Genomic DNA, 15,793 nt, shown 5'->3' with positions numbered 1-15,793 from the left:
ATTAAATGGGATACTACTTAGCAATGAGAAAGAATGAAATCATGCCATTTGCAGCAACATGGTTGGAACTGGAGGGTATTATGCTAAGTGAAATAAGTCAGTCAGAGAAAGACAGGCATCATATGTTTTCACTCATATGTGGATCTTGAGAAACTTAACAGAAGACCATGGGGGAGGATTATGAGTTATGGAGAGGGAGGGAGACAAACCATAAGAGACTCTTAAATACAGAGAACAAAATGAGGGTTGATGGGGGCTGGAGGAGAGGAGAAAATGGATGATGGGCACTGAGGAGGGCACTTGTTGGGATGAGCACTGGGTGTTGTATGTAAGCGATGAACCATGGGAATCTTCTCCCCACACCAAGAGCATACTATACACACTGTATGTTAGTCAGTTTGACAATAAATTATATTAAATAAACATTGAAGACAACTAAAAAATAATAAGTCTGTATATTTTTTGTTTTATACCAGCTTAAACACTCATAGCTACTTAAATTTGGTGTGTTACTTCTCTTATGTGTTGAAAAAAAGGGGTTAAGCTATTCCTAGCTTCACAACAGATTCCACATTTTATTCCTGTTTTAATTAATAGTCTTATAGTTAAAACCTAATCAGGTTGTGACTTTATGTTTATTATTGGCCTTATTTATATTTTGTTAACTTAAATACAGTTATCCTAAAAAATTGGAGACATGATAGAATTTTGTAATTTTCCTCCTGTTAAATTTTCTGCAATTTGGTTAGATACGCGTAGAGCCATGTCATGTTTTGTCTGTTATTTGTTCAGCAATGTCCCCACTTATATTGCCTGCTTGGGGAGAAGTGGACAGGTGTGAGTGGTCATGCAGGTTTGTGCACAGCAGTGGTGTGTCCACAGGCATGTCTGAAAGTGTGCCCTGGAATCTACTGTTGATGTGTAGAACTGTCTCCAGACAGGGTGTCTGTCTCGGTGTATTTTACTTCTGTGGGGAGTCAGCCAAACTTGCTTTTTTTTCTTTTTTTCTTTTCACTTCACTTCACTTCACTTCACTTCACTTCTTTCCTCTTTCCTGTAGAGCCTCATGTTTGACTTAAACACTTGCTCTGGAAGAATCTGCACTACCTTGGTATAGTTGAAAGGAGATCAGGCAGTCCCTCAGTTGCCTGCATTTGGAGCTCACTGCATCTTGCAGCTTCATCTGACATTTTTTTCATCTCTTCAGAGCACATGAAGGTGGTAGAGAGAATGGAGTAGGGACATAAGGCAGGGAAGCTGGAGAGCTGCCCAATCCCATTGAGCCAGGTCTTCAAGGTCTTGTTTAGCTCTAAGTGTTCAGATTTTCAAGAACATTACATTATACATGTACATATTGTAGTGACATGACAAAAACTCTATTCAAAACATAGTGTAAACTTGGAGGAAGATTATCTTTGCATTGTTTTCATGGGTAACCAATTGATGATATGGGCACTGTTTTAACTCTCTTAACCCTATACCAGTACTTTGTGGTAAATTCTATTACCCTATTTTACAGAGGGGGAGACTAATGCATAGAGAAGTTAAGCAGTCCTCCACTGGTCACAGCTAAGCTAAAGTAGCAGAGCCTGAATTTGAACCCAGGCCCTGTGGCTCCATAACCCACACTCTTAACCCTTGTGTTCATTGCAGCATGCCTGCTTGTCACTAAGAAGAACTTGGTGCCGTATTTCGACAGTACCTTTAACTTCTGGTTTTTCTTTCTCAGAACTGATTCTGCATTGCAGTGCATCTCTGCATATACATTTGGGTGTTTAATTTTGTTGCCTTTAATTCTGCTTTTAGATAAGATGTGAAGGGATCAGGCTGTTTCTTCTGTGGCTTCAAGCACTTCAGACAAACTGTGCAGAAGAGCAGGTGCTGATTTTTGCTTGCCTTGTGCCTGGTTTCCCAGCAATCATGTCATCCAGAGGGCCCTGTACGCTGGAGACACTCATCAGTCCTAGCCCTAGTGGAGCTGATGGTGAGTAACTTTAGCAGGTCTTACAGGCTGGAATGACTCTTGAAGTTACATTGAGGAATTCCTTGGTTTGTCATTATCCTACATAGAAATCTTTATTTCACAGATGGTTCAGAGGAGGAGTTATTTTCTGCTTACATTCATAGTAAAGTCTTAAAGACATTAGAATTGAAAGAATCGGAGCCTATTTTATATGAAATGATGACAGGAGAAATTTCCTGAAGTGGTGGAAACAAGAATGGAAGGGAGGGGACAGATGTTGGCAATAGCAGGAAGTAGAGACACGTGGTATGTCTGGAGTGTTTTTGTGGCTGTTAATGAGATTTAAATCCGCCATCCAAAACTACTGTCTATTGTCCTCCTCAGATTGTTTCATGAGCGGACATTCATCTGCTCACCCAGGCTCTTTTTTGCCAGCTGTGTATTTCATGCAGCATTCATGGAAGGACAATAGTGGCCTTCTGGGAGTATTAATAGCAGCCATTTGTGTCTTGTGAGTTTTCAAGAACTTGCCAGTTAGGGCCATTGCTTTATTAATGCATGTTACTTTATTGCCCAATGACAGGTACTTGATCTTAGGCTGACCAAAGCAGAATTTGAAAGAGAAAAGAATGGGTTAGTGGGAGAGGTGGTTTCATGAGCATTTGTACCATATTTCTAAGCCCTTCATGTACACTGGCTTGGAGTATAGTGTGAGCAGTTCCAGTGGAGGGATAGATGTATGTTAATAGAGACCATTTAAAAACAGAAACAAAACGCTCTTTAACTTTGGTGAAAGAGCCCTGCTTTTTTTCCCACTCTGCAGCAAAGGTATATCCAGAAGAAATCACTCCACTCCTACCAGCCATATCGGGGGAAAAGATTGCTGAGGACCAAACATGCTTTTTTCTTCAAATACTATTGAAATATATGGTTATTCAGGTAAGAGAAAAATCATGGGATAATTCAGTAATGGTCTTACTCTCTGTGGGAAAGAGAAAGCATTTGTACCTTTGCTTTTTACTTTGAGGTGATTTTATATGATACTAAAAATAGAGTATGTACCGGGTCACATCAGCAGAGACCTGGCATATATACTATTTTGTGTAAGTGTGTATGTCACGGGAAGAATTCAGTTCTCCACCTACTTTTAGATCATTACCACATTCACACAGAACACTTCACTTCTGACACTTGTGGTTACCAAACGTGTGAGTGCTTTCCCCCATCAGACAACTCCGCCACACCAGCTGGATGTCCTACAGTTTATTTCTGCTTTGAGGCTGTCTGCTTGGAGATGGCATTAGATCCCGCAGGAGAAGGGCTCAGTCCCATGAGATGGTTCTGTCACAGTCAGGTGCCAGTTACTAGTGGTAGGCCCCAGGTTACCCACTGCTTCTATACAACTTGGCTACAAATCAAAGGTTCCCACAACTCCTTTTCAGGTTCAACTGATTTGCTAGAGTAGCTCACAGAACTCCGGGAAACCTTTGTTTCCATTTACCACTTTATTAAAGTATGTGATAAAGGATACAGATGAGCAGCCAGATGAAGAGATACAAAGGGCACAGCCTGGAAGGGTCCCAAGCACAGGAATGTCTGTTCATGTGGAGGTGGGTTTCATTACCCTCTCAGTACATGGATATGTTGACTTACCTGGAAGCTCCCTGAAACCCTTGCCATTGGGATTTTTCTGGAGGCTTCCTTACATAGACATGCTCCATTTCTATCCCCTCTCCCCTCTGGAGAAATGGAAGGGTTGGGGTGGGGGTGCTGAAAATTCCAAGTTCTAATCACAGTGTGGTCTTTCTGGTGACCAGCCCTCACTCAGGAGCCATCCAGGAGCCCACCCAGAGTTGTTTTACTAGAACAAAAGATGCTCCCAGTGCTCTTACTTCTTAGGACATGACAAGAGTTTTAGGGGCTCTATGCCAGGAAGTGGGGGCAGAGAGCCATATATATTTTCTGTTTTCTCATAATGTATTAATCTATTTTTGCCTCTTTGCCCCTTCCTGAACGCTGATCCCTAGGCTAGCAAGGTGGATGGAGGAGGAGGCAGGCCCAGAGGCTAAACAGGCGGATCTGGAAATAATAGGCAGAGCAGGCAGGAAAATTTGGGTGGGAGCACATAGAGGTGTTTCTTTGTGCTGTCAGCACAGGTCTGCTTGATGTCACAGGCTCCTTTCTCTGATGTTTACCAACTGAAAACAGAGATAATATCATTAGTTTATGATTTCAGTGGGCGATCTCTTTCTCTTGGTCTACATTTCTAAGCATTGATATGGTTCAAAACTACTGGATTCCTTTCTTTTGGCAAACACTGGTCATCCCTGAGTTCTTCCTGGGAACTCTGTCCAATCTCTGTGTCCTCCACAACCAAGTTTGTTGATGTCATAATCTCTGCTAAATCCACTTCCTCACCTGACACTCACTGCTACCTGCCTCTGCCCTGTCCCTGCTAAGACGGAGGCCCAAGATCGTGAAGGAGGTCTAGTGTTCAAGTCTAGAGGAAGGACACTTTAGTTTTTGCCCTACTCAAATCATCTTTCAGGTGATTTGACGGTGACTGCCCCTTCTTCGTGATATTCTCTCCTTTCATGTTTTCTTCCTGCTTTCCTCCTCCCCTTCTTTTATTTCTTGCCACTTTTCTTTGGGGACTGTCTCTCTCTGCTGTTTCTCAAGATTCATTCCTTGGCTCCCTTTCTGACTACTCTGTCCTGTTGGGCAATCTTGTGTACTCTCCTCTCCCATTTCCTTTAGCCAGCACCAGAAACACAAGGACTCCAAAATCCTAAGACCAGGCTGGCGTATTCTGTTGTCTTCTGGAAACTCTGCATTTCCACCTGCAACTCAAACCACCTGTTCAGAAGTGGTAGGGCATTCCATCTGTCCCAGGAGATCAGCATGAAGTATTGAGAACTTGGATGTGTTGGTGTACTTGGGTCTCATTCTAGATATGTCACTAATGAGCTGTGTGACCTCAGATAAGTCACACAATCCCCAGAATCCCAGTGGAGGAAGGATGCCGGTGATATAAGGTGGTGGTTTTTATGCAGATTGTGCATAAATCATGTGCAGAGTTGTATGTTCATGTCCATCCCTCTCTTTTTCTCTCCCTTTTCTCCACTGGCTCACCCCAGAGAACTTCTGATACACTCTGTGTATTAGAACTTCTGACAGGTCACAGACACTGAGCCCCTCTGCCCCAGGGGCATTCAAAGTTCCGCATCCCTTTACCTCAGATGCTGCACAAAGTATTTTCATTTTCTAAGTGGGCTGCATCATGAAGGAAGTTGGGAAGCTCTGCTTTAGAGCACTCTGTGTTCTAACAAGTACTAAGAACTAGTAACAGGTACAGGTGGACTGGCAGGCCTGGCTTATCTTAGCCTGTGGAGTGCTTTTAATAAGGAGAATGCACTTTACAAGTTTCCATAGCTTTGCCTTTTAATGATACTGATTTTGCATGAAATCCTTGCAAGGGGTTATTTCTTTATTTCCTGTTTATTATAGGCGTGCCTGGGTGGCTCAGTTGGTTAAGCATCTGACTTCGGCTCAAGTCATGATCTTGTAGTTCATGGGTTCAAGCCCCGCATCGGGTTTTGTGCTGACAGCTCAGAGCCTGAAGCCTGCTTCTGATTCTGTCTCCTCCACCCCCTCTGCCCCTCCCCCACTCACGCTGTGTCTCCATCTCTCAACAAGTGAATAAACATTAAACAAAATTTTAAAAAATTCCTGTTTATTATAAATGGCCTTTTTTGTGTTAAAAAAAAAAAACCCACCAGATTACATCTGACTAAATGTTTAAGGGCAGAAAGAATATTAAATCCTTATAGAGAACATGTGGGGAAAAATAAGGGCATGATGTAGTAGAGCCAGTTTAAAAAGATATGATATCATTGTGTGATTTTTTTTTTAATACTCAGTAAAACCGTGTTTCACGTAGTTACCATTTTGGTCATGGGTTTTGGTTGTAATTATATTGAAAACTTTTAATGTTAAAAAAAAAAAACTTGCATTCCCATAGGTCTTTTCTTTGAAGCTTTTATTCTTGTCGTTTGAGTTTTAAGATACAATTTCATTACATGATTGTCAACATTATTTGTCAAAATATTTTTTGTGTGTTTAGAACAGGAATTTTAATAAGATAACAGCATTTCAGTTTAGTATACATTAAGTTGAAATGTAAATGTACATCTGTTCTTTTCCACATATTATCCAAAGGCTGCAAGCTTGGAGTGGAAGAATAAGGAGAATCAAGATACTGGTTTTACATTTCTTTTTACATTGTTTCGAAAATATTATCTTCCTCATTTATTTCCAACATTTACTAAGTTAACAAACATCTACAAACCTGTACTTGGTAAGTACATTGGGTTGTATCTAGAGGATGTCCACAGGGAAGCTGTCCAGTCTCTTTCAAAGTGGCCTTTGATTATTTTTAAGTAAAATAGCCATTTTATTCTTATATTTAATGGTAACTTTATTGCAAGAGGCTTAAAGTTTCCTAGTAAATGATTTTACCTATTTGTACAAGCTTCAAGAGGTACCTCATCTCACAGCAATAAAGGGGACTATGGCTCCTGTACTCAGAATAATTTGACATGTGTTATGGGTTTTTGGTTGTAATTATATTGAAAACTTTTAATGTTAAAAAAAAAACTTGCATTCCCTTAGGTCTTGTCTTAGGAGTGGCGGGGTATGGTGAGACCCCAGACCTTGCTCAGTGGCTAGGCAAGCCAGCCCAGGCTACACAGCTGCCCACAGTAAGCCCTTTTATACTGGATCTTCCATCCAGCAGGTGCTGCTTATAGCTTATGGCGGGACCGATGCTAGGGCAGTTAGGCACCCCAGGGACAGTAAGCTCCAGAAAGGAAGAAAACATAAGGGAGTTTCTAACTTAGCTGATAAAGTTTTTCTTCTATAAAAAAGGAGGGCATGGGGCACCTGGGTGGCTCAGTCGGTTAAGCATCTGAGTTGGGCTCAGGTCATGATCTCACAGTTTGTAGGTTCAAGCTCCGCATCGGGCTCTGTGCTGACAGCTCAGAGCCTGGAGCCTGCTTCGGATTCTGGGTCTCCCTCTCTCTCTCTGCTCCTCCCCCTCTTGCACTCTGTCTGTCTCTCTCTAAAATAAATGTTAAAAAATTTTTAAAAAGGAAAAGAAATGAGGGCTCATAGGACAGAAGCACCCTTAGATTGGTGGCAGTGGGGGGCAAATTTTTCTCTCCCTATTGTTTTAAAGCAGTTGAAATTAGTTAAGATGAATAATCAAGAACAATTTTGCTTATTTTTGTTTATTTAATTTTGAGAGAAAAAAAACAGCACGAGTGGGGGAGGGGCAGAGAGGGGAAAGAGCAAATCCCAAGCAGGCTCTACACTGTGAGTGCAGAGCCCAATGCAGGGCTTGAACCTATGAACTTGATATCATAACCTTTCCTGAAGTCGGGTGCTTAACCAGTTGAGCCACCCAGGCACCCGGGATCAGGAACAATTTTGGAAGGGGAAGATCACGACAGACGTTAATCCATCTGGAGAATGTGGACTACTAATTCAGTTGTCTTAGGGTGTTTATTTACACATACGCACACACAAACACACATGCATGCTTGGAGAAGGGAAAAATAGCAAAAACTTGGTGCATTTTGAAAGATGTAGAAGTACTAAACTTTAGAGGTACTGAGATGTGTATTTTGTTAACTATATGTGGGTATATTTTTTCAGAATTTGTTTCTGATTTTATAGTCTATATTCATGTAGAAAACATTATTAATGTGCTAAAATTAAAAGTTATTTGTTGAGAACTGCTTCATGCAGGTTTCTCCAAGTGGATACAAGTTAGGATGAGAATTGGACATACAGCAAGTAGTATCTCAAACCCAACACCATGTAATTTTTTGTATTGATTATGGAATTTAAAGATTGAGGAATGGACCTCTTATTAATTTGTCTGATACCTCAAAGATGAATTCTTTCTAACATAAAGTAGATTGTATTGATTTTATTCTTTGGATTCATCTAAAGGGAAAAGGATATAAGACTAAAAGTCCAGTGGATTATGGTTAGTGTAGTATTGGATGTTAAAATACCTAAAATGATGAAAAAATGTGTATATGTGCTTTTATTTTTTGTCATAAAATAAGATTAAATTATTTTGTCATAAAATAAAGATAAAATAAACTGTAATATATGTGAAAATATTTTTAGGCTTATAATCTGTCATTTCTCAAATTTGTTAAAAAGAGTTGTTAGCTTAGTACTTCCACAGCTATATACCACAGTTGTAACAAGCACGCAACAGCAGTACCCACCATCCCATCTTGGTCAGGTTGCAAGGCAGAATCAGAAACAAGCCTACCAAAAGATGTCATTTCTAATAATTTCTGGTTCTTTTTAGTCGCAGTTCAAACAGACAGATATTTATCTGCTTGGTTAAATTGAATCTTCTGTGGGGGTTACATTCACTAACCTGATATGTGCTCTTTTTTCTTCCAGACATCCCCCATATGAGACCAAAGCCAGTGTACATTACTACAACTCGAGACAATGAAAACATTTACAGTACAAAAATTCCATACATGGCAGCTCGCGTTGTTTTTATTAAGTGGATTGTCACTTTCTTTTTGGAAAAAAAGTATTTAACTACAACACAAAACACTAAAAATGGAGTTGATGTGTTGCCCAAAATCATACAGGTATGCCATTCATCATCTTCTTTTACTTAGGTAAGAATACACTAACACATGCCAAAGTAATTGGTTATTAGGGTTCTTGGTTCTTAAGGGATGTTGGTTATGGGGACTGGTTTATTGGTGGCTTTGTCTGTGTTGCTGAGGTGTCAGGGGAAGCTCTGAGGCCGCACTCTCAGTGCTCTGTTGACACTGCCATGACAAGGCAACCTTGGGGGCCAAGGAGACATTCTGAGAGATGGCTGTTGTGTGCACACTCCTGGCTCTCTCATTTTCCCTCTTTTGCTCAAGTACCAGTGACCTTGGAGCATAAGACCAGGGGCCTGTGTTGGCTTCCCCAGTCCCCAACAACAGGAAAACCCTCAGGAATCACACAGGTGGGCCATGGAGAGGACCCATGAGACTGCCAAATGCCCTCTGGGATCTCAGGGGAAGGAGTGGAAGACGATCTCAGGATTTCAGAGTGCTTGTTAAGCCCTGATAGAATCCCTGGAAGAGAAATCTGTCTCTCCCCGAGGCCTTTAGTGAAGACCTCTTTCTATATGGGGCCTGTAGTGTACCTACTCTCTTTTGCAGCCTTAGTCCTGCACAAATGGCTGAGTTACTTTCCCAGAAGGCTGAGTTACTTAGAGACTTTGCACCAGGTAGAGCAGGACCACGTGGGGAAGTTTGAGAGCAGCCACTCCACAGCAGGGTAATGGTTTTATGCAGAAAGTGAGGTCCACTTAGAGCAGGTTTGCTGATACTCTGGAGTTTCCAGAAGTGTGACCTAGGCCTGAGCTGGGAGAGTGCACACAGCTGAGTGATTATTAGCACCTTGATGAAGGAGCACCAAACTGAGGTCCAGAGCGTGTGGCCCCATTGATAAGAACTGACTGAAGAACTGGAGAATCTTGTTTCAAAGATGTCTGAGGGGGATACAATTCCAGTAAAAGCAACAAAAGACTTAATGAAAGTTTTAAAAGAAAGCTTTAAAAAACCATTAATTTAGGGGCGCCTGGGTGGCTCAGTCGGTTGTGCATCCGACTTTGGCTCAGATCATGATCTTGCAGTTTGTGAGTTCGAGCCCCGCATCGGGCTCTATGCTGATAGCTGGGAGCCTGGAGCCTGCTTTGGATTCTGTGTCTCCCTCTCTCTCTGCCCCTCCCCCACTTGTGCTCTATCTCTCTCTGTCTCTCAAAAATGAATAAATGTAAAAAAAAATTAAAAAAACATTAATTTAAACTATAAATTCATTAATTTAAAAATTTAATAGATAAACTGGCGATTGTAATGATCTCTGCTGAGAACAAAGTTGATTTTCCAAAGAAATATCCTACAATATTGAGGAGAAATTCAAAGAGATGAAAATCAGAAGTTAATAAATAAGATCTGAGGACAGGCCCAGACCTACCTTGCACTTCATGAGGACAAAAGGAGAAAAAATCAGAAGTGATAATTGATCTAATGAAATGTTTACTTGAGCTGAAAAAAAGTCATGATTTAGACTAAAAAGGCCTTCGAGTGCCAGAGAGATCTAGCTAAACAGACACAGACCTAACAGACATATGGCTTTCATTGATTAAGAAAAAAATTACACAGCCTTCCAGACAGAAACCACAGGTTCTTTTTAGGAAATGAGACTGCATAACATTGACTATCGAATCTAATCTATAGCCCTGAGAGCTCAAAGAACTCAGTCTCTCTCTGTCTCTCTTTCTCTCTGAACTTTGATTTGTATCACATACATAGTCAGATGTCAGATTGATTTAATTTCTAAATTGTTTAAGGTCTAAATATAAGAACAAAGCAATAAATTTGGGAGAAAATCTAGGGGAACATATACATTTGGGAAGTGGTAGACTACGTTAGGTAGAGACAAGACCCACAAGCCATAGAAGAAATGAGGTTCCACCTTATTTAAAAAATGTGAAAAAGGTTTGTATGTGCAAAGATAGAGTAAAGCCACACACAGACTGTGAAAAGTATTCATGACATCTTAGCTATTAAAAGAGTTCATGCCTCTAATATAGAGAGAGTGCCTACAAATTGACAAGAAGACAAACAATTCAACTCAAAAACAATTCAAAACAGACAAAAGGAGATAAAACAGAAGTTCACAGAAGAGGAAATAAAAATGAGCCAAGATTTCACCATCAGTCAGGGGAACACGGTTCTGGACCGTTGAGAGACCTTTACTCACCCATCGGGTAGACAAAAACTAAAACTTATCAGGTAGACAAAAATTTGTATGAAATCATATATAAGAAACTCAGTCACACCCTTGATAAATTTTATGTTACATCTCGTGTTGTTAGGTCGATTCAGAGCAGTCTATTTAAAGGCTGTGACTTTTTCCTACCTGGTTTTAAAATTTTAGAAAACCGTCACCTGTATTTATTGAAAATAAGTTTCTCATTCTTGAAAAATACATTTGGTTGGCGAGAAGTAACAAGAATAGCAGATTAACCACTGCTTCAAGATTCTGATTTTTTTCCTTAAGTGGCCATTCACACTTGTGAGTCATCTACTTTTATTATCTGGTTTTTTAGTGTTATAAAAGCCTGGCCTCCTGAAGCAATTCGGATGGTTATGTCATCCTAACAACAACAAAAAAAAAACTCCATAACTCAAACTGTCTTAAAGATAAAAAAAGAAACATTTTAATTTCATAAAATAAGCTCATGGCAGGGCTGGCAGAGAATATGGTTTACTCACACTCTTTCCATGATTCTCTACAGTCTTCCCTCCTCTGCCCTTTCCCTCTGGCAGGTTTGTCTTCAGCTTCCCCTCAGATTGTAAGATGGCTGCCAACAACTGGGGCACTGCCCTCCTTGTTCATATTCAGAGACAACCCAAAAATAAAAAGCCCTTCTCTTGATGAGATCCCATAGTTCATTTTTGTTTTTATTTCCCTTGCCTCTGGAGACATGTCTAGTAAGAAGTTGCTGCCGGGGCAGTGAAAAAGAATGGAATCTTGCCATTTGCAACAATGTGGATGGAACTAGGGGGTATAATGCTAAGCGAAATAAGTCTGTCAGAGAAAGACAAATACCATGATTTCACTCCTCTGTGGAATTTGAGAAACACAACAGGTGAACACAGGGGAAGGGAAGGGAAGGGAAAAAAAGATAAAAACGGAGAGGGAGACAAACCATAAGAGACTCTTAAAGAGAGAACAGACTCAGAGTTACTGGAGGGGTTGGGCTAAATGGGTGATGGGCATTATGGAGGGCACTTGTTGGGATGAGCACTGGGTGTATGTAAGTGACGAATCAGTAAATTATACTCCTGAAACCAATACTACACTGTGTGTTAACTTGAATCAAATTAAAAAAAAAAAAAAAAAAAAGCCCATCCCTTCCCTTTTGTCTGAGTGGAACAACTTAGTTACTTGCCTCTTCTAGAACAATAACAAGGCACTGATTGCCTTAAAGCAATGTGAATGGCCCAGTAGGGACATGATTGGCTTCCAATCCCTGGTGCTGTGGATGGGGTCAGCTTCCTGTGAGTCACCTGGGCTGCAGGGGAGGAGGCACATGGAGCACCATGCATCCGTTAGGGAAGGGAATGGGTGATGGGAAGACAACTCTCCAGGCCCAGTGCTTCCACACCCTGCAGATGGCTGCACCTAGAAATGGCCACTGCCATTGTGTAGACTATTAATATGCCTCACAGTAAGTTGTTGTAAGTTTTCTTTGCCACGGTAGCAAATTACCACAAAGTTTTAGTGGCTTGAAAGAACACAAATGTATTATATTGAGTTTCTGGAGGTCTGAAGTCCAAAATCAGTGTCAGTGTGGTAAAATCAAGGTGTCTGTGTTTCTTCTGGAGACCTAGAGGAGAATCCATTTCCTTTTCTCATCCAGCTTCTAGAGACTACCTGCATTCTGTGTTTCATGGACCTTCATCATAACACCTTCTGTCCCTGTTTCCATCTTCACATTGCTCTCTCTGTGTCTGATCCTCCTGCCTCCTTATAGATCCTCGTGATTACATTGGGACCACCCAGATAATCTAGGATAATTTTCCCCTCTCACATCCTTCATTTAACCACATCTGCTAAATCCCATTTGCCATAAAAGGTAAGATACTCTAAGGTTCTGGAGATCAGGGCATGGTCATTATTCAGCAGACCACTTGTCTCCTGTAGTCCTTTCTGTGCCTGTACAGCTGTGTTCCCACCTCATCTCACATGTGTCCACTGTGTTCCTCTCTTCGTTTACAGTGTACCTGAGAAAAGGCAATTTAAGCACCTGAATATTAGATTTGGGGGGCAGAGTTGCGGGAGTAAAAGCACATATAATTTTGTCTCCTGAAATTTTTTATTTGGAATTTCAAATGTAATATAATTTTGCCTGTGTAAAGTGAATATCACTAAATGAGGTGATCCAAAATCTCTTTTCAAAGAATATGCTGCTCTTGTAAAAATCCCTTTAAAACAGTATTTTAAGTGCTGCTTCCAAATAGAGTTCACATTTTTGCCATTCTGTGTTAAAGGTCATAGATGAGAGATTGTGTGTGTGTGTGTGTGTGTGTGTGTGTGTGTTTTCCAAAGTGAATTTACTTCCGGATCTAGAATTAATACCTTTGACATTAGTTTTCATCAGGGAGGAAAGGAATCAATACATCATCTAGACTTAGTTTTCTTACCACCTTGGAGAGTCTGGTTTAACAAATACTCTTGTTCAGTGGCATCATTCAGGGAGAACGAAAATATAGTTGCTCTCATATCCCATATATTGTGTTGGCAACAACAGTATAAACCTGAACATTCTTGGTGCATCATTTCAGCTGAAAATATTTTTAGTGAAGTATTATTTAGTCTTTAGTAATTCATTTTTTTTAAGTTTGTTTATTTTGCGAGAGAGCACACAAGTGAGGGAGAGGCAGAGAGAGAGGGAGAGAGAGCATCTCAAGCAGGTTCCGCACTGTCAGTGCAGAGCCCGATGGAGGGCTTGAACCCACGAACCATGAGATCATGACCTGAACTAAAGTCAAGAGTTGGACGCTTAACCAACTGAGCCACCCAGGTGCCCCAGTAATTCATTTTTGTATGAGATAAAAGTACTTCAGTATACATTAGAGAAAGCAGAGGGGTGATTTTAAAATGTCAGCGGTGACCATTTTTTACCAATTCTATAAGCACATTAACTGACATTATAACCCATAAAAATCCATTTGGGAATGTAAAAGAAAGTTTGAGATGGTATCAGTTGATCACATTTATTTGTATTATAATTTTTTATTTATAATTTTACTAATTGTAAATCAGTTCTTCAATAATGATTCATGGGCTGTGGGTTTCCTGAAATTGTTGTATTTCGTGGGATGAACAGTTAGAAAAAGTGAATTACACAAATTGACAACCCTATATGAGTTTGTACATTATACAAACTCATTTGTTTGTTGACTTCCACTCTAGTACTTTCTGTGTCCTAGAGCTCTGCCAAGGCAAATGCAGTCTGCCCCCAACCATGCAGGCAAATCATGACAAGGAAGTTGAGTGGCATCAGGCATCACCAATAGAAGGGCAGTTGCATCCTCTTGTTTCATACCTTCTTTGTGAGTGTCCCCGTTTAGTTTGACCCTGGGAGTGAACAAGTCTCAATATGAGCTGTCGGTTGAGAAGAAACCAGGATGTTGGGGAGGGGTGATGGGAAGGATTAAGTGGCAGCCTGCATCGTGCAATTTCCTGAGTCCTGGCAGTGCAGGCCTGGTCTGCTTCAGATAGGTCTGTTTCACTGACGGAGGCTTCATCATGTGCCGAAGAAGTAAAAACTATTTTTGCATTTTCCACCAGAATCAACTAATACCAAATAGTAGTTGAGAATTCCATCTTGGTTTTAGTGGGTGGAAAATGGACTCTCTCCATTATTAATTCTTACTTATGCTTTTACTGTTAATCTTCATGAAAGAGATAAGGAATGAGGAGACTTGGATTATCAATTGGCTTTCACTCTCATCACTCACTGCCATTATAAATGTCTGTCAGAACATAGAGATGTTTTTAGAAAGTGGCCTTTTGTGGGGAGAGTAGGGACTAAGGCTAAGGAAAGCATTGTTCTATCAAGAGAAGTTTTCAGTTTACAGTATGATGGGAAATCCATCTCTGGTGTTCTATTTGGATAACAGAACTCACTTTTCATTTTTTAAAGTTTATTTTAATTTTCTTAAATTGAAATACAGCTGACACAATGTTACATTAGTTTCGGGTGTACAACATAGAATTTGACAAGTGTGTATGTTATGCTGTGCTCACCTACCACCTGTCACCATGCAGTGCTATTAAATACCATCGACCATATTCCCTATGCTGTGCCTTTCATCTCCTTGACTTATCCATTCCATAACTGGAAGCCTGTACCTCTCACTCCCCTTCACCCATGTTGCCTGTCCTGTCATCCCCTTTGCTGGCAGCCACCAGTTCTTTGTATTTATGGGTCTATTTCTGGTTTTCTGTATGTTTGTTCAGAGTACATTTTTTAAATTACTTGGTACCTTTAAACCTATTTCTTTATTTATGCTGTTTAAATTACCTAATAGTTGTGTTATCCAATTAGTTATCTAATGATTTCAAAACTTGGTGGCTTAAAACAATAGCCCTTTTGTCACACTAAACATTATACTTTTGGGGTAGGGAATTTGGGCAGGATTTAGTTGGGCAATTCTTGTGCTTCATGTGGTATTAAGTGAGGTCAGTGGGTGGTGGTCTTCAGCTGGTGGCATCTTGGTTCAAGATGACTATTCAAATGCCTGGATGCAGTTGGAAAGTAGGGTTCAGCAGGGCCTCTCTTTCCATGCAGTCTCTCTGGTAGGGTCGCGAGACTTCTTCCCTGGCTATTCAGGGCTCTATTAGCAAATGTTCCAAAAGGTGGGAAGTGGTAACTGTCAGCCTTTTGGCCTCGGCCTGAAACTGGAACAGGTCTCTTCCACTCTATTACACTTGTTAACACAGTCACACAGCCTGTGTAGATCAAATTTGTGGCCGTTTTTAAAAAAATTTTTTAAATGTTTTATTCTTGAGAGAAAGAGAGACAGAGCATGAATGAGGAAGGGGCACAGTGAGAGACGGAGACAAAATCTGAAGCAGACTCCAGGCTCTGAGCTGTCATCACAGAGCCCGACATGGGGCTCAAACTCACGAGCCGTGATATCATGACCTGAGCCG

At 40.6% G+C, this 15,793-nt stretch overlaps 1 protein-coding gene across 6 annotated transcripts in view; it reads left to right on the top strand.

Annotated features, from left to right (window-relative positions):
- RALGAPA2 (Ral GTPase activating protein catalytic subunit alpha 2) overlaps positions 1-15,793 on the top strand; it is a 329,216-nt gene that overhangs the window by 68,468 nt on the left and 244,955 nt on the right. For all 6 annotated transcript variants that reach the window (XM_040447849.1, XM_040447847.1, XM_040447848.1 and 3 more), the window contains exons 6-9: positions 1,807-1,984; positions 2,787-2,902; positions 6,182-6,320; positions 8,450-8,649. In XM_040447849.1, the coding sequence (XP_040303783.1) occupies positions 1,807-1,984; positions 2,787-2,902; positions 6,182-6,320; positions 8,450-8,649 (633 nt within the window). The remainder of the gene's footprint in view (positions 1-1,806; positions 1,985-2,786; positions 2,903-6,181; positions 6,321-8,449; positions 8,650-15,793) is intronic.

Source organism: Herpailurus yagouaroundi, unplaced genomic scaffold (assembly GCF_014898765.1).
Source record: "Herpailurus yagouaroundi ecotype Mexico unplaced genomic scaffold, PumYag 196, whole genome shotgun sequence".
Lineage (NCBI taxonomy): Eukaryota > Metazoa > Chordata > Mammalia > Carnivora > Felidae > Herpailurus > Herpailurus yagouaroundi.
Note: the sequence above shows the minus strand (reverse complement) of the source record. Positions and strands in the feature narration are given on the sequence as shown.